The sequence below is a fragment of the Dermacentor variabilis genome, chromosome 3 (genome assembly GCF_050947875.1).
Source record: "Dermacentor variabilis isolate Ectoservices chromosome 3, ASM5094787v1, whole genome shotgun sequence".
NCBI lineage: Eukaryota > Metazoa > Arthropoda > Arachnida > Ixodida > Ixodidae > Dermacentor > Dermacentor variabilis.
In genome coordinates, this window is record NC_134570.1 from 39,178,558 (window position 1) to 39,204,208 (window position 25,651).

The following is a 25,651-nucleotide window of genomic DNA, read 5'->3' on the forward strand; positions in this document are numbered from 1 at the left end:
TCGCAGCTATTCACACGCTGTTTATATTCAACAACAAGTACTTTTCGGAATTTTTTGTCAGTCATCTCCCCTCGTTTTCTTGTCGATACATCAGCAGCGACACTGCAAATTCGACCAGTGTGGATGCTCGAGGGAAGAGTGGCGTTGCATTGTATAAACAATGACAAAAAGCGAAGCCATAACTCACTGAACATGAATGTTTCGGTGTGGTGACGCTCGCGCCGAATAGAAACGCGGAAATATCGTGAGATGCATAATGCGGAGTGGTTAATACATGCAACGGCACCTTCCCTTAAATACGCGGAGGCAGAAACTAAGCACCAGGTGTGCCTGCCTGAACATGCCTAGAATGACCGTGCCAGGACCACGCAAAGAACATGCGTGGCACGGCCGAGGGTGTTCTATTACAGTTCGGACTTCCCGTCATATTGAAAGCGCTGAAGGTTGCGCCGCCTATTACAGCTTGTCTCGTCCGTAGTGTAACTGGGTACATGGGAACGGTTGCTCAAAGAAGTAACCGAATAACAGTGAGCATTAATGAGCAAAATAGGGTGTTCTATGAAGTAAAAGCTATCAGAAAATGCAAACTGGTTACAAGTAGTTCATAACGTACAAGTCTCCTAGTATGTTAGGAAGCTTGTGTGGACTTCGACGCTTTGGTGAAACCGTGCCTTGTACTTAGCGTTGGGTACTTTTAATGTAATTGTACTAGTGGATTGTTCCGGTCGTCGTTACTCACAATGTCCGTGTCCTCATCTGTTGCAAACAAAATTTTTTTAAAGCGAAGCATTTTTTTTTTCCTGGCCGTGGCTGCTGGATGCTGCTGCTGTCTCACTGAATAGCTCATGCATAAAAAAAACATCGAACTACATGCGCAATGGGGGGGAACTGACCCCGGTCTCACAGCACCACGGCCCGATGCTCTCGTCATTACAGCGCAACCGTATACTATACTTCTATTGTGACAATGCCAACTTGCTCTTTGGAATTATCACCTCGTGTGTCACATTTACGTAGCATGGGTGCGCAGAGCACACTTGCGCAGAGCGCCAGTTCCTTTATGCCAACTACGCGTTTGATTAACCACTTCACAGAACGTTTCTTCGAAATTCCCGTTTTCTCCTATATACAGGCCTTTCACAGTATGTAGTAGTGTGTATGGTAGTGATTTTATTGCACAGTAAGGTCGACTTCTCTTACTTAATATGGACATATATGTGTAGCTACTCCTGCTTTTTTTCCTGTTTTCTGTCTGTGTTATTGCAATTAGTATTCTTAGGATACATCAGCCACCTTCCAGTGTCTGTCTGTCTGAAGGCTTGCTATATTCGTGTGTCATATGTGTGCGCATATTTGTAAATAAATGAGCAGTTACAATCTCTCAGCTGCGTATAAGTATAGCCGGCTCTAGTGCAACCCGTTTTATTATCTGTGTGCAGTTAATAAAGAAAAACGGAATGTTTTATGGGCTGCTTGTGTCCCTCTATTATATCTCCTTACCACGGGTAGCGCTCAAATGGGGCCAGGGAGCCAAGAGACATGATTAATTGTCAGTCTGGCCCGCTGATCTCGGTGGCACCCCGATGCTTCTTTTGTGTTCGTCCTGTGCTCCCGTACCCGCCGTGCTGCTCGCACATATTACCGTCGACTCTCATGCATTACGCAAAGAACGTACAAAACAAATTCGACGCAAAGAAAGACGGCACGTGAAGACAAACATCCAAGCAAAACTGTGACACTTCTCTGTGTGAACTAATGGGCGAGATAACTATCTAAAGCAGCCTGTGACAAAGAGCAGAGATCGCGAGACACTTCTCTGGCATTTCCCTTCGTTGATATCTCTGTTTTGTTCCTCTTGTGAATATTATTCGTAGATACCAGTGCCCTAACCTATTACTCGTTTAATTCGACCGATAACTCTTTCCTCTTTCTACTCCCTTCTCTCTCTCCCTGCCCTCTTGGCAGAGCAGTAAGCCAAATGCTTGTCTGATTGCCCTTCATATCTTTCCTCTTCTTGGTATCTCTTTCGATTAACCGCACCTTTCGAAAATAGGTTCTTAGAAGGGTACTTGTGTGTTTTTTTTTTGGTCGCATCGTATTGTAATGTTCCATCGTTGTTTCGGATAGCGCTTCCATGAATACCTTCATATATTATTGAGTGCCTATGGCGAGAAGGTAGGACTCGCATCCTGGTATGTCAAGCAATGCAAAGTGTCAAACCCATGGGCCGTATTCTTAAACGATTCACTTCGGCGATACTATCGCCTCGGCGATAGTTCGCCGTCAGGCGTGTGATAATTGGCTGGTTGACCCAAATCATATGACGTAGCTCATCCGATTTTGCTAAAACAACCAATCAGCGCGAGCCTGACGACGAACCATCGCCGAGGCGATAGTATCGCCGAAGTGAATCGTTTCAGAATACGGCCCCATGCTGTAACTATCAGCACAGTCTCTTTGCCTTCAGCGCTCAGACAAAGTCCGGAGCCTTTCAACTTCAGAAGTTTTGACTATGTGTAGCACCACTTCAGGAGAAATACGAAAATGACAAACAGTGCTTGCATCCAAGCAGGCTATGGCAGTTGTGTGTGTTGTGTGTGGCACGTTGAGTTATCGTGCAACTGTTTACCCGTGATCTATTCGCAATACTTTCACCTCTCGGACCCGTTCAAGTAATCTCATTAGCATAAGTGCCGTGGGGGTTCGGACTGCGTGCACTTGCTTTCCCACGCTTTCCCCAACCGCTGTCAGGGGACGCCGCTTTAGAACTGAAGACTGTCGCGTTCTTTGGCGGTGCTGTCAGTGAACGCACAGCGTGGCGAAGTTGACTTTAATGCCGTTCACAAGGGATGGTCCAGTTAAAGCGAACCGGAAAGGTGAAAGGCAAAAATCACAAGTTGCGCCAACATGCCCCTCTCCATGCCTTACACCTGAGAGAGCCAAGCCGTACTACGCGAATGCCTGCTCCAGACAAATTTAGTCACTCCTCCTGGTGCGCCACTTAATTGCGCCTCGTCGAGGGATCGATGGCACCCGCCGCCAACCCGCCACCGTTCAGCGACACTTTCGCAATCGGAGACAACACGGACTAGGGTCGTCCACAACAATAAAGTGTTCTTCTTTCCTTCATTCCGTCGCATTCCTCTGATACATATTAAAAAGAGATGTCCCTCGAAACCCAAATCACCGTCTCTGCTTCCAAAGGTAAGTCGGCCGGGCTTCCAGTTTCAGCCAATGTGAAGCTCTCAAGAGTTTTTTTATTGTCTAATAAGCGTCGAGAATGGGAAGGCAGGTCACATCAAACCCGGCTATCCCAGTGCGCAGTTAAGAAATTCGAGTTACGTTATTTTCCCGTAAAGATGCACGCATATTCCGCAGAAAAGTTTCTATAAAGGCTCATGCCCACGGAGCCATGGAAACATTATCATACACGCACACATGAATGTCATGTTGTTTTAGTAGGGCTAAAAGCAAGCACAAAGTTCAAGGACAGTTCACAAGAATTTTCGTACCAAAAGAAATAGTTCTGTAATAATAAATCATTGTTAATAGCTAACTTAGAAGCAGAGTTTCAGATTTTTTAAGCTTTGTGCCTCTATTTCGTTTTTTTTTTCACCGATTTCAAGAATTTTTTGTAATGAAATTCTGTGTCCTAAGCCAAGATTCCGCTTCCTACCGTCATTAAGATTTAAGTTTCACTCTAGTAGACACAAAAATGTCATTAAAATCGGTCCAGGGGTTGTGTCATAAGGGCATGTCTTTATTTGAATAAGCGGCATCAGAGGAAGCCCCGAGTTAGAGCTTCCTCATAAAATCTCGAAACTATGTTACCTGCGTCCTCCCATTTTTCCATGCTGCCGTGATCGTTCAGACCACCTTCTCATCTTCAGTTTCGACGTTATTTTTGTATTCATCCCTTAACCTACACTGGTGAAAAGGAAAAAGGTGCTAAAAGATGAGTAAGAGACAAAATGGAGAGAAATGTTCGCAGCCCGTAGGTGCACACTAACTGAAGAGTTCACCTCGTCAAGCGCAGTCATATATATATAGGTGGGCATCTCAACAAACGCATCAGCCTTTTTGTACCTTTTACATCGGAGACGCACGAGACTACCTTCCCAATGCGACAAATCTCCTGAAGCTATCGCAAGAGCTATTAGTCGGATGCTTCGGATGAACTTCGACCCCAGAAATTCTGTATCATGCGCCCCCCAAATTCCGGCTGACGACCGTTTTCACTCTTATTGGGATATAGCGGGAATCAAACCCTAGGCTTCGTGCTCAGGCGGCAGGATTCTAGCGTTACTGAGGAGGAGGACGAGGACGAGGACGAGGAGGAGGAGGAGGAGGAGGAGGAGGAGGAGGAGGAGGAAAAAAATTTTATTCTTGTCCTGTGCAAGGTGTTGCCACCTGCCTGGCTAGTCCCATGTTGGGACCGGGAGGTCAAGCCTCCTAGCCCTTTCGCGGGCGTACTGGACAGCCAGGACTTGAGGGATATGATCTGGAGATCTCATTCCTTAAAACCGATTCCGGGAAATGCAGCGCGGCGACGTTAAAGTTATGCCCGTCGGTACAGTATACAGTAAAGACAACGACGCTTTCACGTTATTGGGGTTGGTTTATTCAAAAAAGAAAAAAAAATAAGCTGCAACTGTGTAATCTGGCTGGCGGATAACGAAATCCACTCCGTCAGGAGCCCGTCGGCGTCATCTCCGGTTCTGTAACTCAAGCCGACTCGTTCACATGCGCGTTCTATGGTCTTTTTTGAACGTACGTGATGGCCACGCAAGCCTCTCAAGCCTGGCACCCGCCCAGCTGATATCGCTCCATCAGGGAGATGGATCGAGCGGCACTTGCGATAGTAGGCCTTCGCACTTCAAACTACAGTGAAGTACGGCGAAGTAAGGGTAAAAGAAAAGGCGAGATGTACAGAAAAAGAAAAGTGGGCATTGAAGGTCGCGAAGTAATTTCCCGTGGCATGTACACGCGTCGTAAATGCATGGCACGTAGGCTGACCAATAGGCAAGAATCCACTGCGACATCGACTGGCTTCACGGTTTGTTTATTGGCGTCGCCAATACGGAGGCACTATGGCACGGAACTGCGGTGATGGAAGGTTGATAGGACAACAAAACCAAACGATTCAGTATTATGTGCTAAAAGAAAAGTTTGCAGTGTGACTTTAGCTTACATTTCTTCTTCTTTTTTTATGTTTTATTCCATCTGTGTTTGTTAAGCATTGTTTGGTGAAGCGACAAGGAGTAGCTGGCATCGTCCATGTGCCACTGTTTTCTTGCAGGATTATTCTTTTCTTTTTGTTCATTGTAGTTGAACTGTTTGGCATGCTTTTCTCATAGCATATCTTTAGAGCATTGGAGCGTTGTACGTTAACGGCCGTTTCGTTCAATAATATCTAACTTACACTAATGTAAATAAGTGTCGACACTTCTGAGTCAGCGTCTCACTATAAATCTGGATGCATTGTTTGTTCAGTTACAGTCAAGGTGGGTGACAAGCTCAAATCTGGGGGTGGCCCAATTTAGGTTTGGGGGTAGGCCAAATATAAATGGGGGGGGGGGGGTCAACGTAAATTTGGAGGCGAGCGAACTCGAAATTTGGGGATTGGGATAGCTTGAAATTTGGCAATGGGCCAACTTGATCTTTAGAGGTAAGCCAAGCTTAGATATGGAGGTGGGCACATTTGAAATTTGGGGGTGGCCCAACCTAAATTTGGGTGTAAGCGAACTTAAATTTGAGAGTAGGTCAACTTGAATTTGGAGCTAGGCCAACTTGAAAGTTTGCTGTGGCCCTACTTGCAATTTTGGGGTGGCTCAATGTTCAATAGAACATTGAGTTTCTTGCCCGCTTTGCGGCCGCGTCTTGAACATAGCGTTCATGAGCGCTCTCGACGGCCGAGCACAGACCACCGTCACGAGAACAGAATTCATTGCCTTCTTTTCTGCGGCAAACATTGCAACCACACTTGGTGATGAGCTTCTTTAGACGCCAATGAATCCAAAATAAACATAATTAAGAAAATTCGTTGTTCTGACGAAAATCACAATTTTACGACCACACCACCCCTTAAATGTTCCGAACACCATAAGATGATAGAAGTCTTAAAGTAAATGAGGAAAAATTGGACTACGCTTAAGCTTCACCTTCAAGAGTGGAACGCCGATAGCATTCTAAGGTCACTGACTACTTCTCACGCTTCCCGGCAGCTGCAGCTATACGTAACCGTTATGTTTGCCAGGATACGCTGGCGGCGAACGCTACGCACTGAGGCGAGCTTTCTGGTAGAAACGCGGCCTCTGGCGTGGGCTGATCCCGGAGGTAGTGCACAGCCGCGCCAGAAAAAAAAATTTCATCATTTTCAGGTTTCTGTTATTGTTTCACCCTTTTAATGTCTAAGTCTGAGAATATTTAACATAAAAGGCATGCGCTGTCGTTCTTTTGTTTCATGACATTTGCTTGTGGGCTGTAATTCTCATAATTCCGAGGAATAACTTTGTCGAAAGTGTAACAGAAAGGATGAACAACTTAAGCGATCGCATAGTGTGACAATATAATGCGCATCTACCACATTTCGTATAGCAAGGCCTCGTATATAAATATACCTAAACATATGCGGAAATTTTCGCTCACGGACAACTGCGTCGACGCCGTCACCGACGCCGGATTTTCAGCGACACGGGGCCCTTAACGCGATCGCGTTGAAATCGCCGCCACGCGGAAATAGTGCGGCCACGGCGTTGGGGCCGAACAAGAAGGCGGAAGTTTGTTCGACGCTTATAGCTGAATGATGCGCCGTACCGACTGCGTGCTTCGGCATGAACGCCCAATGTATATCTGATATATTTAGGGCGTGACTCTACGCCCAAACCGCCGCGCCAAAAGACAGCGGCGTCACTTTTCCCGCGCCCGTCGTTCTCGGTTTACTCGGCGGGAAACTCACGCGAACGCGTAGACGAGCGCTCCGCGTCAGACGAGACAGCGTCTTCCTGCGATAGTGATCTTCCGGTGGAAAATGACGCAGTATACTCGTTTCTGGCACGCGTCAAGTAGCCTCCCGCCTCAACGTTGCAAAATGGACGCAGTTGCGGCGCTGCTATTGTGTTAGAAAACACGTGAGAACTGGACTCCACGGCTGCGCACTCGTAACAATGCGCCTGTCATAAATTTGGACTAATGAGACCGACAGCGTGAAATCTCGTCCTCGCGCAGGCCGCCGCCACGCCTGTATTCCAGGTCTTTGTTACGCAATTTTTGTGAGCCGCATGAGAAAGCGCAGTTGCAGTAAGTTTGAAACTTTCGCGCAAGGAGAGTTCTGTGTGTCTTCTTTTAATTGAAGGTCGCCTAATGAGCTCCTCTTGCGCAGCAGACAAGCACGCGATGTCTTATTAGCTTGATATTTTATAACTTGTGCGATTGGAAGGGGAGATATGGTTGTGCATATATCACCTAGAGCATGCCTTGGCGCTGGTGTTTATGGCACTGAGTTTTTTCTTTTTTTGTGTATGCAGCCTCCCATGCAATATGCCGGAATACCTTACGCCCAGCGCTGCCGAGATATTGAAAGCTCGGAGTACAGCATTGAAAATCGATATCTAAACACGCAAAATCAAACGGGCACTTTGGTAGCGAGGATATTGAATATGTCACGCGGAATTTTCACCCCGCATATATATATATATATATATATATATATATATATATATATATATATATATATATATATATATATATATATATATATATATATATATATATATATATATATATACGCTTGGTAACACTGGCACGCGTGTCGGAACTAAAACAAGAGGCCATGCGTTCTGACGAAAATAAAGTTTTTCCATCCATCCATCCATTTAAAAGAAGTCACTGAATAGCATTGTTTATCGTTATCGTTTTCTTTTTTTTTTCTTTGTTGAAGCTATTGATCCCAAGAGTTGCAGGCTAACTCAGGGACTGGGTGCAGAAAACGCTACACTAACGAAGTCTTCCTCGTCTGGGTGGGCACCCATGGCATGCGCGAACTGGACTTTGGCTCGTTAATGCTGCATTTCATTTGCGTCAGTTACGAGCATTAGAAATCATTGGAAATAAACAATGCTCAATTTCTGATGCAAGTGTAAATAATTAAAAGGCTTTCAACATAGTTTCCTGACATTGATCTCTTAGCGAATGTATGCCTGTCAAGCTCACTTATTAGTGATGAGTAAAGACCTTTCTAACAATCGCTATCGGCATTATTTGACGCTTTATCCCTATTGCAAATACGAGCTTCTTCCAGTGCCTTCCACTTGGAAACCAGCACGTTTTCTGACACTGGATCGCACTGGGGACGTTGGCACTCGATGGGACTCACTGGGACGCCAGTGAGAACGCTGGATATAAGAGCTGGGTCACACTAGTCGAGACGCTGGTTCCACTGCCTTGACGCTGGGGTGCAATGGTTTATGCTGTACACGCACTGGTTCTCGCTGCAGTTCGCTGGTTCGCACTGGAAACTGCGCTGGTTGCGTTTGTGCCGCACTAGTTCCAGTAGGCCACGAGGATAGGCGCTGCTGATTATTAAATGATTTATACAATTTCATCGGTTCATACTATAGTCTCTTCTCCTAAATAACGCTACGTCGTGGAGTCATAAAAGTCTATTTCGTGTCGCAGCTTGGAATAAAGGTGCGTGAGCTGCTCTGTTTATGCATGCATATTTGACACTAAAGATCACTTTCCTTTTTTTGCATCTTCTTTTATAACTGGGCGGATAGCTACATTCTTGAACAAAACCATACAAACGCAGAGGACGCCTCGTTTTTTAATGGGTAGTACGTAAGCGATGACCGCGAGCTCTCTATGTTGTCGCAGTGTTGTGGAGTCGACACGATACCCGGAAATCGTTCAGAGGCGTTCGAACGGTCCCCGAGTTCGGAGCATGCCGTTGATTGATATTATCGCACCGATAACAAAGCTGAGACGATTCGTCCGCTTCCACTTTGCCTAGTGTACTAAACATATAATAGATAAAAGGCTCTGAGGCTCAAATGCACACATTTAGCATTTGCCAGGTACCTGCGCCGAGATCGGTCCCTTCCATCGAAGCTTAGGACTAGCGTATTCGCCGAGTCCGTCTACACGCTATCGGCCCGTATGGGCTCAGGAATCAACAAGTTTAACTATGATATGTCACCCTCTATTTCAGCCTTTCGCATAGGTGTTCTTAAATAAACCATCTTTTTTCACGTCTGCAGTGTCAGCACAAAAGGCGATGAGCGCCGATGTGACGCGTAATGAACATACGTATATCTGCTGTCGCCGAAAGCTTCCAGCACTAGCCTACGCTTCTCTAACGAATATATGTGACTAGACAGACGTGTCAATTGAAACGCATCATTCAACTAAAAAAAAAAACATTGCATATCCCTCGCGCGAAGAACAAGAAACGGCTATCAAAATTGGCAATAACTTCCCATACAGCGTACCGCGTAGGCGGTTTATTTAGGACTTTTTTCGGAGTTAAAATACCAGTCGCAAATGAAAAGTGGTGTTCAGTCACTTCCAAGCATACTACTGAATACGGATAACAACTTTTCCTTTGTGATACGGGCGTAAGATTTAGTTGCGGGGCGATAGCGCATCTACCATGTATGTGCGAGCATGAACTACAGCTGCCGTGACAAGTTATCCACAGAATTTCGATGTGCTTGTTTGGAGTAGTGGTAAGGGGCTTGAGATCTGTAGGTCAGACGATCGAATCCTTGTCGAAATATATAATTTTTTACTTTTCTTATTTTTTATTGCACTAAAATGCTCTCTGTTGTTTTCCGTATTCAAAAAAAGATATATATATATACGGTGGCCAGGCACCGCGTATTTTACGTTCTGGAGATGCTGTTTGCACCAGCAGCCAGGAGGTACTCAGAGACCTGGATTGGAAAGAATTGGGGATAAGAGTTAACGGAGAATATCTTAGTAACTTGCGATTCGCTGATGACATTGCCTTACTTAGTAACTCTGGGGACCAACTGCAATGCATGCTCACTGACCTGGAGAGGCAAAGCGGAAGGGTGGGTCTAAAGATTAATCTGCAGAAAACTAAAGTAATGTTTAACAGTCTCGGAAGAGAACAGCAGTTTACAATAGATAGCGAGGCACTGGGAGTGGTAAGGGAATACTTCTACTTCGGGCAGGTAGTGACCACGGATCCGGATCATGAGACTGAAATAATCAGAAGAATAACAATGGGCTGGGGTGCATTTGGCAGGAATCCTCAGATCGTGAACAGCAGGTTGCCATTATCCCTCAAGAGAAAAGTATATGACAGCTGTGTCTTACCAGTACTCACCTACGGGGCAGAAACCTGGAGGCTTACGAAAAGGGTTCTACTTAAATTGAGGGCGACGCAATGGGCTATGGAAAGAAGAATGATGGGTGTAACGTTAAGGGATAAGGAAAGAGCAGATTGGGTGCGGGAACAACCGCGAGTTAATGACTTCTTAGCTGAAATCAAGAAAAAGAAATGGGCATGGGCAGGACATGTAATGAGGAGGGAAGATAACCGATGGTCATTAATGGTGACGGACTGGATTCCAAGAGAAGGGAAGCGTAGCAGGGGGCGGCAGAAAGTTAGGTGGGCGGATGAGATAAAGAAGTTTGTAGGGACAGCATGGCCACAATTAGCACATGACCGCGCTGGTTGGAGAATTATGGGAGAGGCCTTCGCCCATCAGTGGGCGTAGCCAGGTTGATTAAATTATTATTATTATTATTATTATTATTATTATTATTATTATTATTATTATTATTATTATTATTATTATTATTATTATTATTATTATTATTATTATCATCCAGCACCTCCCATTATGCCACGCCTGCCCAGCGCACAACACTGAGCCCATAATCCAGCATAGCACTGGGCACTTAGAAGGACAGAAAGCTGAGCTAGTTGGTAAGGATTCAAAATGCAAAGAATGGGTAAGGCGTGCCGACAAGGACACAAGAGAAGTGGACAACACGAACGCCAACATTGCGTTCGTGCTGTCCACTTCTCTTGTGTCCGTGTCTGCACGCCCTACCCCTTCTTTGCACTGCACACTGGATACTGGGCTTTGCAATAGGAATATGTGTTTTTTTAAGCTGTCACAGTGCTGCCGCCGACATATGTACGGGGTCATAATTCTCAAGATTTATGGAAATTTTTAAGGTAACCTGTGCCCGATTGCATAATTCTAGTCCTCGAGGAATATAATTGAATGACGCGGACATTACTTGCACAATAATTGAGAACATATCATCAAATAATTGAAAATTCTCCAGTTAATTTACTATGAAATTATTCTACAGCACATCTCGAAGTTACGTATTGTGGCCAGCGAGATTGCAAGGCATAATCAGTTGGAATGAATTTCGCGAATGGCGTGTGCTTCAACATATGCGCCGTCAAGCTTGCGGTAAAAATATACTGTCGTTCAACTTGCGTTTTTGACAAAATCCTCTTTTATCCATTTGAGCGCAAAAAATGATGGAAACGCCCATGTCTTTGTCGCGCACTTTGGCTATGAATGTCTTGAAACCGGTGTCTTCTTCATTATTTATTCTAACTGGATATGGCTTTGCCAACTTACCTGCTACAATCCATAAATTGCAATATTTGTGGTAAAGTAATTATTTAGGAAGTTAATTAGGGAATTTTAAAAACGTTATTTGAATATGTGTTTGAATTTCTTGTGCAAGGAATGTCCGCCTCTTTGAATAATACAGCTGAAGGACTATAATCACGCTATCTGCCTCAGGCAATATTGAAACATTCTGTAAAACTTAAATATAATCACCTGGTATAACCAAATAAACGTTTCCATTTCTTGACGACTTCATTCTTGTTCTTCGTCGCTTTCTACTTACTGGCATGACACTGTATTTCCTTATTCCAATGGGTGACTCATGATAAACCCGTCTTGGTGTGAGCCATATTACATTGCCTACAAAACATGCGCCGTTAGACGACAGTTTTTCAGTGATCAGTTCGAACTACGCTGAAGTCTGTTCTACGTAGAGCGATTGAAAGCTAATCACTCTTAACCACCGTAGGCAGAAAGGCATCTTGACTCGAAGCCCATGCTTGACTTGAACTAAATGACGCATATCGTCAGTGCGCCGAAGGAAACTAAGTGAGCGTCTCTTGACACGTTCACGTCAGGTGTCACTTAAATCAAGTCAAGCATGGGCTTCTACTTAAGTTGCATTTCTGAATACGGGGGTAACCCCCGTATTCAGAAATGCATTTTAACTTGAAGCCTATGCTTGACTTGATTTAAATTACGCCTGTGGTGAACGCACCAAAAGAAACGCAATGAGTGTCTTGGGCGCGTTCGTGCCAGGCGTCATTTAAATCAATTCAAGCATGGGCTTCAAGTTGCATTTCTTAATACAGAGGTTCAGTTCTTTATAATGAACAGGGCTACTTCATGGTGATTTCTTGTTTTGTGGTGTGCTTCCATGGCTTCTCCCATTTCAGCAGTTACGCTGCATGCAATACAATATAGAGAAAATGTAAATGCTGTGAGGTTAACAAGCGTCCGGTGACTGAAAGGAGGCATGAACTCTTAAACACGTACGCATTTATATGGTTACAGAACCAGAAAACTGTTCATTCATCCTTCTTTCGCGTAAGACGATAGCTTTCAAGATAGAGCCAGCCTGCTCTGGAAGAAGACGACAATGAACGCGCGAGCAGTGGCATGAAAATTTGGGCTGACGGAGGGGGGGAGGGGGAGGGGAGGTAACTTGAAGTCTGGAGATGGGCCAAGTTACGTTTGGGTGTAGGCCACCTTGAACTTTGGGGTCGGGCGAACCTAAATTTGGGGATGAACTAAGCTGAAAATTTGGATTGGCCCAATGTTTAATGGAACGCTGCTGAGCGCGTCCTTCGAGTTACGAACACATGGCGGGCAAGGTAGCGCGCTCAGACGCTTGGCGCGTTTTCATCGTGTCATACCAAGGCGCAATCGGAACGCACGCGAGAGCTTGCGTGGACAAGGAACGCGCGCGTGACGCAGGCTTGCGTCAGAGACGGCGAGGGTTACATGGTGCCGTCGTGATGCACTCGCCCAAAGCCACCTAGGTGGCTTTGACTCGCCGCTCACGCAACGCCTCGCGCGCTACTGCCGCAGCTGCTGGCGTTCGCTTTCGAGCGCTCTGCTCCGTCGAGGCGCGCTGGTGCCTGGCTTTCCGGCTCATATGGTACAATTGCATTGAAAGGGGTTGGATGCGGCGAGAAAATCGGTCAAATTGTCTACTGAAGCCTAAGCATTCTTTGCCACCGGAAGGGCCACGGATAGACGTGCATAAGCTAGGAAAGGCAAGTAGGCAACACTAAGCAAAAGTGAAACCACAGCCGAGTCAAACAATGCTTACGCTTTAGTAGACAGTTATCAGATTTCATGTAGTTTTTTTTTTCTTCGCGCGCTGAATTGATGGGTTAGCACGCTTCGTCAAGGGCGGCTAGATATTGTACGTGTAGAGCTACACGAAGGGCGCGAAGGAACTGCAGGCCGCTCTGTCGTATACGGGTGTCGCTCAGCGATGGGAATAACGTAGTTACTCCTCGCGCAAGAAGCGCACAGTTCAGCCTGTTTATTAGCCCTTCGTAAGAACTCGCTTCGCGTGCCACGATCGCTTTTCTGTGTGGTCTTACCAGCTGGCTGTCCTGCCTAAAGGCACTCGGTTACCGCCTGCATCGTTACTTGAAAGGTCGTATAGCCATTACAGTATACGAAACTTGATTAGGCCCACGGCTGAGTAATCTGGTGTCTTCTTTCGACCAAATTACGCACCAGCAACGAAAGTGTCTGCACAGCAGAGAAGCTGATCCAATTTTCGCGACACCAAGGAAAATGAACGAAGAAAAAGCTGGTAAAAAGGCCCGTCCAGGCCCCGTACGGCGACGTCCACTTGGAGCGTACACGCTATAGTCGCACTAGCTACTGCACTTGGTCGACAGAGGCGGCCTTAAGCCTGATTTAACAGGCCTTGCTCGCGTTTACGACGTAACTGGAGGCCCACATAAATAAAGCTAAGCTTCTTGTTGGTGGATGCTCTTGCGTGGAGGAGAAGCACTCGCTAGCGCAGTAACTCGTGGGCGACGCCTACTGACTTTATCGTGCGATAAAACAAATGTGAGAAGATTTTATTACAGTCAGCACTCGTGGGCGGACACCACTTCCTGGGGGCGACACGCTTGAACAAACCAATTTTATAAAAACATCATCCCCCCCCCCCCCCCCTCTTGACACAGAAAACGTGTCTAGAAAAGTGCGCGAAATATGTGCGACGTGACGCAGCGCTTTGCGAAGCGGAAAGTACAAAAAATGGCACCAAGTACATGGATGAGATTATACCTGATATTCCCAGTAGAGTCAATCAGAGCCCGCAATGAAGCTTTGTCCCTTGAAATTTTAGGTTAGTAAAAGGAGGAAACGGAATTGTGAACGCAACGTAATGCGCAAGGCGGCTCATCATTGGTCTATCAGAGATACAGCTAGAATTAGCGCCAAGGGAAGGTAAGCGCAGTTGACGTCAGCACAGAACTTCAGGCTGTTTGACGAAGTTTAAGAACTTACAGGCATTGAATGGCGTCATGTGGCACGCAACCGCGTATATTCGAGATCTGCGAAAAAATGGCTTTGTTTTGCAGTGGACGTACAATAGGCTACTGTTGCGCTACTGCCGCTAAAGCCGATGCTGATAATCATGGTGAATTTCAATTGAGACTTGATTTAGAGAACATATGCGGATGCGCCCCGGTGACGTTGCAAAAGAAGCTCAAGCCGATCAGTTTCCAGTCTATATTGCAAATTCAGGCCAGCTGTGTGCATGCCTAACAAACCTACCACCACCGCAGCCATTATCAAGACCACAAACTTAATATTGTAGGCAAAGGTCTTGTGCAAGTCAGGTGTATTTTTGTGCAGTGATAATTGGTAATAATACAATAATCCCTCGTATTTGCTGTTGCATGTTGCCCTTCAGGCACGTGAATCAGTATCAATAAGAGTACGAATTCTTCCCTTAATAATGAACGTAGAGGAAACATGAGTAGGAAAGTGTGTCATGACAGTTACAAAGACGCAATAAAGTGCCTCCGAAAGACTGGCTTGCCTTTTGATAGGTGGATCTATCTTATTCAAAGGTCTACCTATCGAAACGCCGGCCAGCCTTCTTGAGGCATTTTATTATCTGTTTGTAACCTTCATACCACGAAGTGCTACTCCATCTCTCGGCCCTCTTGATTATGTACAGGACAGTATGGTGAGCTCAACAAAGGTTCATTTATGAATAGAGGCAAGAGAACGAGGAAAATGAAACTGCAATGACCCGGCCACGATCATAAATCAAAGCACTAGGCTTGGGTAACATCATGAAGGTCTGGTCTTGCTTATGATAGCATTTCGAACAGGAATGTTTCTTCTTACTTATTCTTTTATTATTATTTCGCGTACACATTTCCATCCTGCATAGGCAGTCCACGAAAAAGATAAGACGGCGTAGTTAGCGCCTCCACATCATCCTGGGTGCCGGTCCCAAAACTAAAGTTAACAGCCGGAAGTGCTGCTTTACTTCCATTTAAACAAGTTGGGACACTAACTATAAGTGTGATAAATACACTAACGATAAGTTGTACATTAGCGCTGTCAACCTAAGCCTAACACATCTAGAACAGTCGTGGCTGATATGTAGAGAAGAACCACACTGACGTCGAATAAAAATTTGTTCGTTGTCGCTGGATGATGCAATTATGCGCTTATAGGCGGGAAGGAGTGGGTATCAAAATACATAAAATGACACTAAAGTTGCATGTAAACCCAAATGGTATGCAAGAATGGTGGCACCTACCAACGCTTCCTTTTGAAGAGAATTCGCCATCATGACCATCACTTTCTTTTTCATCTTCACCACCACCACCTTCCGCTTTATAGTTACTACGATAGATGTGCGAGTTGCCAAACTCTAATTTGCGGCGCTTGACTTATGTTAAATCCACGTAGCAAAGCGAATGGTGCGTCGCGCCGACTAGAAAAGAGTAGTAGTCGTTTGTACAACCGACGTCCAGCGAACATGCAATCCACTTAAGCTGCGAGCCAACTTTTTATCCTCCTTCTTAATGCGTGAAAGATAAAGGAGGCACCTTGATCTGGCACATATATGTATATGGCCCTCATGATGCGGTCACTACAAAATGAATGGAGAAACCTCTAGATTGAAAGCTCAAACCGATGACCATTGTTTCAACGTAAACATTGCATCTTACACATGCCTAATCTCACAGGATTAGCCGGCAACCAAAACAAAGGGCCCTAAGAAAAGACCCAGCTTTGCCCGTAAACTTCAATATAATTCGTTTCTCGTGATCCACAAATCAATACAGAAACCTCACTAATGAACTGAAGTGAGTTAAGCTTACGAAAATAAGAAATATACAAGTCCTGGACAAATTACAAAACGCAGTCGTATATAGAACGTTTTGGGCGACGGACAAAATCGCCTCGAGATTTCTTCATCTCGATCACCGAACGAAGACTGTCGCTTTGTATCCCCCACCACTAAGCTTTCTTTTGCCAGGCAATCTGGGACTCAAGTCTCGGTCTTCTCAACGTTACTCCTTCCTCATTCATTGTTTCCATTTTTCCTTTTAATTCGCCTGGTCAAGCGACTGATCCTCGCTTTTGTGTGCAAGTTCTGTCTGACGACGTCTTTCTCACCTACATCGCATGTTTCGAAACCATGTTATTCTTGTCGCGCCAATAACAAGCTTTATGTTATGAAAAGAAATGGAGGCCTAGTGTAAATAAAATAAAATAAAATGAGTAAGCTCCATTATCCGGCTCAATTAGTGGCTCGAGATAGAACTTGGTTACGTGGCCTGGCGGCGAATCCCTTCGTCTGCGGTGCAGATTCTGATCGCGCATCTGTCTTCAAAGATTTAATATCATATTTCCGCATATTCGTGCACGATGTATAGCTGCCTCTTGATAACGGCTTTCAAATTTTTGATTGATTGATTGATTGATTGATTGATTGATTGATTGATTGATTGATTGATTGATTGATTGATTGATTGATTGATTGATTCATTCATTCATTCATTCATTCATTCATTCATTCATTCATTCATTCATTCATTCATTCATTCATTGTGCCCGGAATTTTTCTGCCGGCTTCTCCACCGCCTTTGGCTGTCATGGGAGCATATATGAAATACACTAAATACTTCCCGGCCTAACTTCGGCATTTGCGCGTAGGACTATATGTACTCCACTAATAAAACGCGAACTGGAAGAAACAGCGTATGCTGAACCTCTTACGTTTAATTATTCGGCATTATTTTGCGTGACAATGTGTAACCACCTGCTTAGTCACGCATACAGTGGCGATCGTGGAAACGGAAATGCGCCTTACAATTTTCTTTTCGTGTTTCATAAAACCTTGATACCGAGGACACAACACATCATTTTACTGGGACATTGACCTACATCTTTTGGAACCAGCAAGACTTCAATTACGTCTTGTTGCCGTGCTTACATACGCGTTCAACACAAAAGTTCAGTGACCAGCTATTAGGGTGGCTGAAATAAACAATTGCCCCCTACTAAAACACTCTCTGCAGAGCTCCATAAAAGCTCTGGAGCTTCAAACGCCCTTCTCGCATGCGTACACGGCTCACCAAAGCTCGCGGTCCAGTATTCGCGGGCGTTTCCTCCATCCAACCACAAAAGTTGGAAACCTCCCCGAGTCTGCATCAGCGAGAGCGGTGCAATCCTAATCAGCTTTCCTAGACAGTCGTGGCTAGTGTCAGAGTCGTTGTATTTTGCCGGAACCGTTCTTTCTCGGCTTCGGGTGATGGTGGTCTAGGAACAATAGGTGGTCATCTTGTGGCACTGAGAATGACGGCACTCGTTAGCGAGAAATGCATACGACTGGGTCCGCCAAAAAATACAAAAACAAAACGTGGCAGGTGTTTCCACATAGGTGTGTATAATACGCGCGAACAGAGAACTCCGTTAGCACTCCTACATTTCTTGTACATGTTGTTGGCCGGCACCTCCTGACCTAATTGTGCCGTCTTCGCTGGGTTGACGAACACATGCGACTCGGAGTGGCGCAAATTACGTGCAGGCAACTAAAAGCTAGGAACGCGCAGTACTGTTCACGTATTATTTCGAAGCTCTTTTTCGGAGGAACATTTTGGGAATGAGTTGCAACTGTACACCAGAAAAGAATGAGTGAAATGGCATGAAAAGTATGAGCACAATGCGTTTCCTCGCACTGAGCAGGTTGTTATTTTTGTCAGCAACCTTTAGCGCACCTCGAGCACCTACTATCACGAGCCCCGTAATGGTTTCAAAATTTCAATCAACGTACTTTTCTTCTTTTGATAGCGACTTCATCCCGTCCGTTCCTGCTACAGCACGGTAAAACATTTTACACATTTAAGAGTGCTGGTGCGTCCCATAGCTACAACCCCTACCATTCGCTAATGAAAGAAATTACTGTGCTCAACAGCGAGCTTCAAATGCAACTGTGATGACAGAAGCTATAGTTCGAGGACTGTGTAATAATTATGACCACCGGGTGCGCACCAAAATATCTGACACGAAATCCTGACAGTGATAGCTAGTGAAATTAATTTCAAGAAGCTTTACTGTCGTTTGCCGCAACCATCATCGGGTATACTTGCCACGGAAAAGTCGCCAAAGAATAGAACCTCATTAGTCACGATCAACGATTCGATCCCACTTTATATGCGTAAGGGTGTCACCCACGGGCCGAACCAGCATTCTGAAGTTAGCAAAAAAAAAATGTTTCACCGTGAACGTCTTTGACTTAGACAAAAAAAAAGATCGTTGCTGGGGAGAATAATACGTAGGTTTCGTGACGAAAATGCGTATTATTCCGACATAAAAAAAGCTAACTATCGCAAAAGGACAGGGCCAAGGTACCGTTCTTTTAACTTCTTTTAACAAGCCCACGGGTGTTGAGCCACGCCAGACCTCTCATCCACCGAGAAAAAGAATTGAGGAAACCTCAACAGTAGAAGCTGCAGCCTTTAGTAATTCTCTCGGGATAAACATGGCAACGCCGCTAGAATCCACAGACGAGGATGTTGAGCGCGGCGAACCAGTACTCACGCGAGCTTTTCACGTTTAGTGATTTCGGGGAACACGTATAGCGAAGACCGCGCAAGGTCGCGCGGCTATCGACCGGCGTCGGCAACAATACCGGAGCTCGGCCACATCAGAGTCTATACTTGACCATGCACTCAAGGAGGGCTTTTTCTGCGGCCAGAGGAGGGGTCTCGAAACACGAAAGCTTATTTTGCTCTGCTCCTAATGATGTCCCGGGAAACGTGACTACGCAATCGCTTGCCCGAACGTCCATACTATAGATATACGCAAATCATGGAACGCAATAGAATAGGGGAGTTCCTTGGCTTCCTTTGGTACAGTGCACTTCATCAACTGCGCACACTGTAGTCGCCAGCTATCATTCGGGCCGAATCTATACCAGGTGCGTGACACGCAAACCCTTTCCGTAATATGTGCGTGCGCGGCCTATCTTGTATGCACCCGTACTCGGTATAGAAACCCTCCGCGCCGAAGCCTTTTCCATGGCTCATGGCGTCGATAGAATGCGCAATAAAAGGAAAGAAGGAAATGATCAGTAGAAAGAGGCTCTGTGGAGGCGCTCGCACCGGGGTCTGAATGCCGTATACAAGAGGCACGAAGGCACAAAACATTGTCCCGCACAATCCAACCTCTGCCTTCGCGTTAGGCTACATACCTATACCCCTGTTTTGAAAGGATTTCGCGTATACCCAATCTAAAAGAACGTTTCGCGAAAGACATCCAGTGTGATACTTCGTTTTCTTCTCCCGACCTATTTCTTTTACGGGAAAACACGCCAATATTCACATCTTATCTGATCTAGCTTGTTTCTTTGCTTACTTGCTTGCTTGCTTGCGTAATTGTGTTGGTTTGTTTCATAGACAAGTCGCACGGGACCTTCACAGTACCACAGTTCTAGCAGTCTTGCAGTTACCTTATGTAGCTATCAACAGTGGCATACATAACAACACGGTCGTCTATGTCAAAATATGCTATTGCGTCTAGGCAAAATGAGTTGATAGCTCTAATAGTTACGAGATTTTATCCAGTGCCTTAAACCTAACTTAAATTGACTGCAATGTAACTGTAAACGGGATCGTTTTCTAGCTGCTCAGGAAAGTAAATGTCATGGTATATTTAGTGAACACAATAGTTTGTGGACACTCTTCCGATCACTTAGAGCAGGGCAGTTAGGAAGCGGACGCGCCAACCACTGCGTTAATGAGCAGTTCTAGTGCTTGCTAAATTGTGCGGCGTCATGCGCCGCATACATATTCTGAGAGATGTGGCGTTTGTGCATCAATTTCGGGACCCGCGACGTGCAATGCTGCAAAAGAGGAGGATGACTTTCTGTGACATGACAACACAAATGATAACACAAAGGCCAAGACAAGAGATTGATTGTTGTTTATGAGTATTTCTTTCCCTTTCAGGTCGTTTACTAATGGTAAAAAAAAAAGCAGACAAGGCCAAGTTTCAACTTTTTTTTATTGGATACTGCCAGCCTGGATGCCAGACTCTTGCAGGCTTCGGTTGTACAGGCAAACAAAATACAGCAGTAGTATCCAAGTACGAACAGACTTCTGACAGAAAAAGCATATCACAATGATCATAAACTTAGGGACAGTATACAATGTGTAAAATAATGGCAATGAAGAGATGCAGTTGCACAGGACACGCGCAGTATGGAAATGAAGGAATGTGGAACAAATCGGTTTATCACAGTTTGGGAATGCATGCATGATGATTAACATTCGGCAGCGTTGAGATTAAGGACGTCCTTTATTTTTTCCGTGCTGCCTCCCACAAATGGCACCTTGAAGGGCATCGGAGGTCACTGATTAAATCACTTACAAAAACATGAGTGCGTTTATGCTCGGACTTGGCAGACGAGATGTTCACTAATGGAGAACGCATGGAATGTGTCAAGTAGCGAACGCAACAAGTGCTGGACAGCTGCCTCTCACTTTATACCCGTTGCCTCATTGTGTATAATAAACGCGCATGCATTTTTTGGTAAGTCAAGCGATCAAACGAGTTCTTCTCAACTTTCACGTAGTCAGCATTCTCGACTTAATTAATGTCTCAGTTATGTCGACTGGAATTGAAGACTCGTCTTTCTATGAACAGCGATCTTCCAAGGCTGCTAAACATTAAGTTACAAGGAGCATGACTAGTTTTTCAGAGATGTCATATCGGCGTATATAGGACTGGCAGCTTAGACGTACTTCTAGCATCACTTCACTCATGGTAATGTGCTTCAACAAAAGGTACGCAAACAAAGATGCATCACGCGGAGCTACGTCATCGTCAACACCCTGAATTGCCAGAAGAGGAAGTGGTCCCACATCTCGCGTCAAGGAAAGAACAGAAACAAGTAATAAAAAACGCGGAAAGATGGATTGGGAAGCAATGTCAGAAAGCAGGTGATGTAACGGTTATGTTTGGAATGTTCGATGACTGTTGCCAACTATCCCGACAGAGAGTACCTTTCCACAAGCCGGCTTTAGGCGAGCAAGAATGTTATACTGAACAACAGCGCGCTCAAGGTTAAACCGAGCACTAGTTTCTGTCCAACCTATTGCTTGATTTACTCGGAAAAATCGTCCCCATGGCTTTCCAGTTTGGCTGATGTCGTCTGTGAAGTCTCGAAAACGATCTGGGGAACGGTGTGAAAAATTTCTCTATCTAGTTTTGCAATTAAAAGTGTCTACATCTCGAGGCCGACTCAGCCTCTTATTCAGAGGTTGCCGTTAGGGCGGGTTGTAGTATTCCCAGGAACTTTACGATATTCACTGAAGTCGCCAGGCCTCCTAACTTCAGTATTCACACTTCCTAACTTGGTTGGAAAATTTTAAGAGCTCTTTAATACCACAGTTCGACGTGCGCTTTCAATGACCATTAAAAAAGCAAAGGCCATGGAAACGTGAGCGCTGAAGTGGCTCCATTGTGCGCGCTCATGCAAGAAAGCCCTTCGAACTCGCAAATTTGAATGATCTTTCATTTCAATTGTCCGTGAAATTGCGGGTGTGTCTGAGATACAAGGTTTATCCAGCGACGCAGACTTCTTTTGAAGATGCTCACCTTTGGATCCGGAAAGGCAAGCTTCGCTATATTCTTCAAAAATGAGCCAGCTGTGTGCCTATACCCGCACGTTTACGAGTAGGCACCGAATGGGCAAGGGCAAGGGCCGGATTCCGAAAGCTATTCGAAGTATAAGCGCGTGTTGTCAAGGTTATCCTCGGCAGAGATGACATAAAAACATTACTTCTCTGTTCTGATTCTGCTTTTTGTATGTAGGATTGCTATGTTTGTCTTCGGGGTATGTGTGTGTGTGTGTGTGTATGTTACATGGGAAAAGGGACAGCGTTGCATTGCATCTGCGCCTCGGAATAGGCGACTCCCCTAAGTTGTTTACAGTTCTTAATTAATATCAACCTCATTAGTCGAACAGGCGCCAAATCCTAATAGGCGATATCGCGTTTGCGTCTGCTCTGGCCTGTTGCACACAAGTTGTCTCTGAAGCGGACACAACGATGACGTGCGGACGTTATTCATTGAAGGTGTAACTATACCGCAAATAAATGTTTGTCCCCATTCTATGCATCAGTCATAGAGCAACGGTTGCCATTTGTCCAATAGTGGCCTGTTGGCGGAAGTATATTTTCTCGGCTTTGCCGTTAACAAAGATGTACATGCTGTTAGGCAGCTCTCCTCTACAATGAGCTACGATAAAGAAAAAAAGTGCATCCTATATTTATTGACATCTTGGTGACGCAGCTCAGAGCTAAGGCTGCACAATTCAGTCGGCTGCACAGTCCTCGCCATTTTTGACGTGCGGGAAACATACATATTTTAGTAACTCTCATAGTACGCACCCGTTTGCGACGGATATACCAAAGTAAAGAAAAAAAAAACAAGAAAGGAAATTGATGGAGGAAACAGCTGATATTTTTACGCAATCGAACAGCCAGAAAACCACGTAATGACGTACTCCAAATGAAATAGGTGAGTCAAGTGGTGACGTAGGTTGCCCGATATAAAGCGTATATTTACAATTGTGTATGTACAAATCAAGAGCGCTGTTAAAATGCGGAGAAAGGCATAGAGTGATTGCTGCTGATACACACATGAACGCTTGTTCAGGAAAATATGTTGTGTGTTCCCTCTTCAAATACGTGAGAAAAGCAGGAATATTCCAATTATGCGCACATTTGCTCAAGCTTACTGTAATTAATAAAAAAAAGTCAGGTTCTAGAAGCTCCTGGTTGAACAATTTGTAAATTTCCAATGACATGACTGGGTTGCCTATAAGTAAACATTTATACGACGTTCCTTGATTGTGTCACGTTATTGCTTTATCTCTAAAGCTCAGAGCATGCCTAACTGGACCACAATGCTGAATTTACGGAGCCGGGCTTTTCTTCTTTTAGCCCACCACGAACTACGAAGTATCCAGAGAAAAGGTCAAACAGCTTAGTGCGTTAATTTAAGAAACCGAATCTGTAAAACATCGCAGTGAACGCGTACGTAGATATATAGAAACAACACGTCAACACCCCAGGAATCTGGCGGAATGGCACTGCCTTGATTTTCACAAAAGAACGGTTATTCACCGTTCCTGAGCGCAAGAACAAGAAAGTTCTTGTGCAAGCATTACTTTCAGCTTCACTTGAAGCCGCAACGTGAAACGCCGCAACGTATGACCACAAAACGCTATTGACGCAAGTGATACCCCCGCAATGTTCCGTCGGAAAAGGCAAATTGCAAGAAAACTACACAAATGGACGCAAATGGTTTGACTGCGTTTTGTATAACGATAAAGTATTTGGTAGAACCACACTATCTGCGCGTTGTCCGCTAATGCAAGCATAGGGTGTTGGGCGCCGAGAACGGCAGGCTTTAACGACATTACTACTGGTTGCTTATCTGAGCTTTTGGTGTGCTCTGCTAATTTATAGTGCTATTTCTATTTTTTAGCAACACAACTGTGAACACGAGATCTCTGTTTCTGGATTCCAAGGATCGTATGCTTCCTAAAATGAACGAGAAAGCAAGAATATACCTTATATTTAATGTTATCGAAGGGAAACATTCAACAATGACTGTACCAAGAAATCTGCGCAATTGCTCTCTGAAAAGACCACAATTATTGTCGAAAGCTGAAAGCTATGCTAGCAAGACTGCTGGAAAAAAAAAGAACAAGACGCAGGTAACAGTTAGGCAAACGGCTGTGAAACGACGGCAAGGTATACACACCTGCATTTTTGTTTGAACTTGATTTCACAACACTTACATCTCTGTCATTCATCTACGCGGATCTGTAAGCAACAAGTCTCTTCACAATGGTCACAAAAAATGAGATCGACGACGGTTCACCTCACACACGTCGTACCTTGACGGCGATTCACTACACAAAGTATACAAAGTTTTAAAACCTATCCGTCGACGTGTCACAGTTTACGAAATGCAATTGGAACTCGAGGTGCACTGCAAACGTGTGCCGCAGCGCTGGTGGCCACATCTTGCCAAGCTTAGGTGAATTGGAGCCCACAGACCTATAACTGCAGCTACTGCAAAGGTGTACACGCAGCACCAGACCCTAGCCGTTGATGGGAATTAAGAGTATTTTTGTTTTACTCCCTTCTGCGAGAGCAATGACGCAACGAAGTAACCGAATTTCTGTACGTTTTCTCGTAAAGCTTCAAGTACATTTACTTATTTGTGTAACGATACACGTTTAATATTCTCCGTACTAGAATTTAATGAGATAGAATTTGTACTATCTTCCGTGGCATCCTGGACGCGTGTGCAGATTTCGGGAAGTAAACGTGCTCTTTTGCTCCATTCCTTCGGTGTTTGGCGGTGCTTTTTGTGACCTCATGTTGCTTGCCATGCGACGACGAGTTACCGGTGCTGAGTAAAGGCGCTAACATTTTCTATAATATCACGTCCTAGAAAAAAATTAGACATATAACTAAGCCCAAACACGTTTCTTTCTAGCGCCTTGCGGCTGAAGAAAGCCTCACGAGACGGCGCTACCGGCGCAGCTGCTGCCGTCGACATCCCCGGTGTTCCGGCATTCCGTGAGCTGCGACACGTTTCACGTACAAGCGGGAGCTCACCACTAAAAAGCGACCTCAGTTGGCGGCACCGAACGATACTTTGCACCGCACCGAAATGAAAGACCCGTACATGCAATGGATTGGACCAGGGTTGCGCGAATACAAAGGCGGTTCGTGCGGTGCTCCCCGAGGAGAGAGGCTGCGTAGGACCCCTCAGCTCCTGACGAAGCAACCGTGGATCGAGGTACAGGCGCGCACGTGAGGGGGCACTTGGGCCCGCGCAAGTTCAGTAAGCGTCTTGGCATCCAGCACCAAGAGGAAGTCCGGCTTGCTGTAGTCTGTGTCGTTCACGACCGACAGAAGGACGCCTGCGGGGCGGGTTATAGGGACAAAGAGCGGGTGAAAGAAAAAATACGA

At 45.2% G+C, this 25,651-nt stretch overlaps 1 protein-coding gene across 1 annotated transcript in view; it reads right to left on the reverse strand.

Annotated features, from left to right (window-relative positions):
- Positions 1 to 20,644: 20,644 nt before the first annotated feature.
- LOC142575439 (carotenoid-cleaving dioxygenase, mitochondrial-like) overlaps positions 20,645 to 25,651 on the reverse strand; it is a 116,123-nt gene continuing 111,116 nt past the window's right edge. Inside the window, exon 12 of the mRNA XM_075684815.1 lies at positions 20,645 to 25,602. Within this exon, the coding sequence (XP_075540930.1) occupies positions 25,448 to 25,602 (155 nt within the window). The 3' untranslated portion in view covers positions 20,645 to 25,447. The remainder of the gene's footprint in view (positions 25,603 to 25,651) is intronic.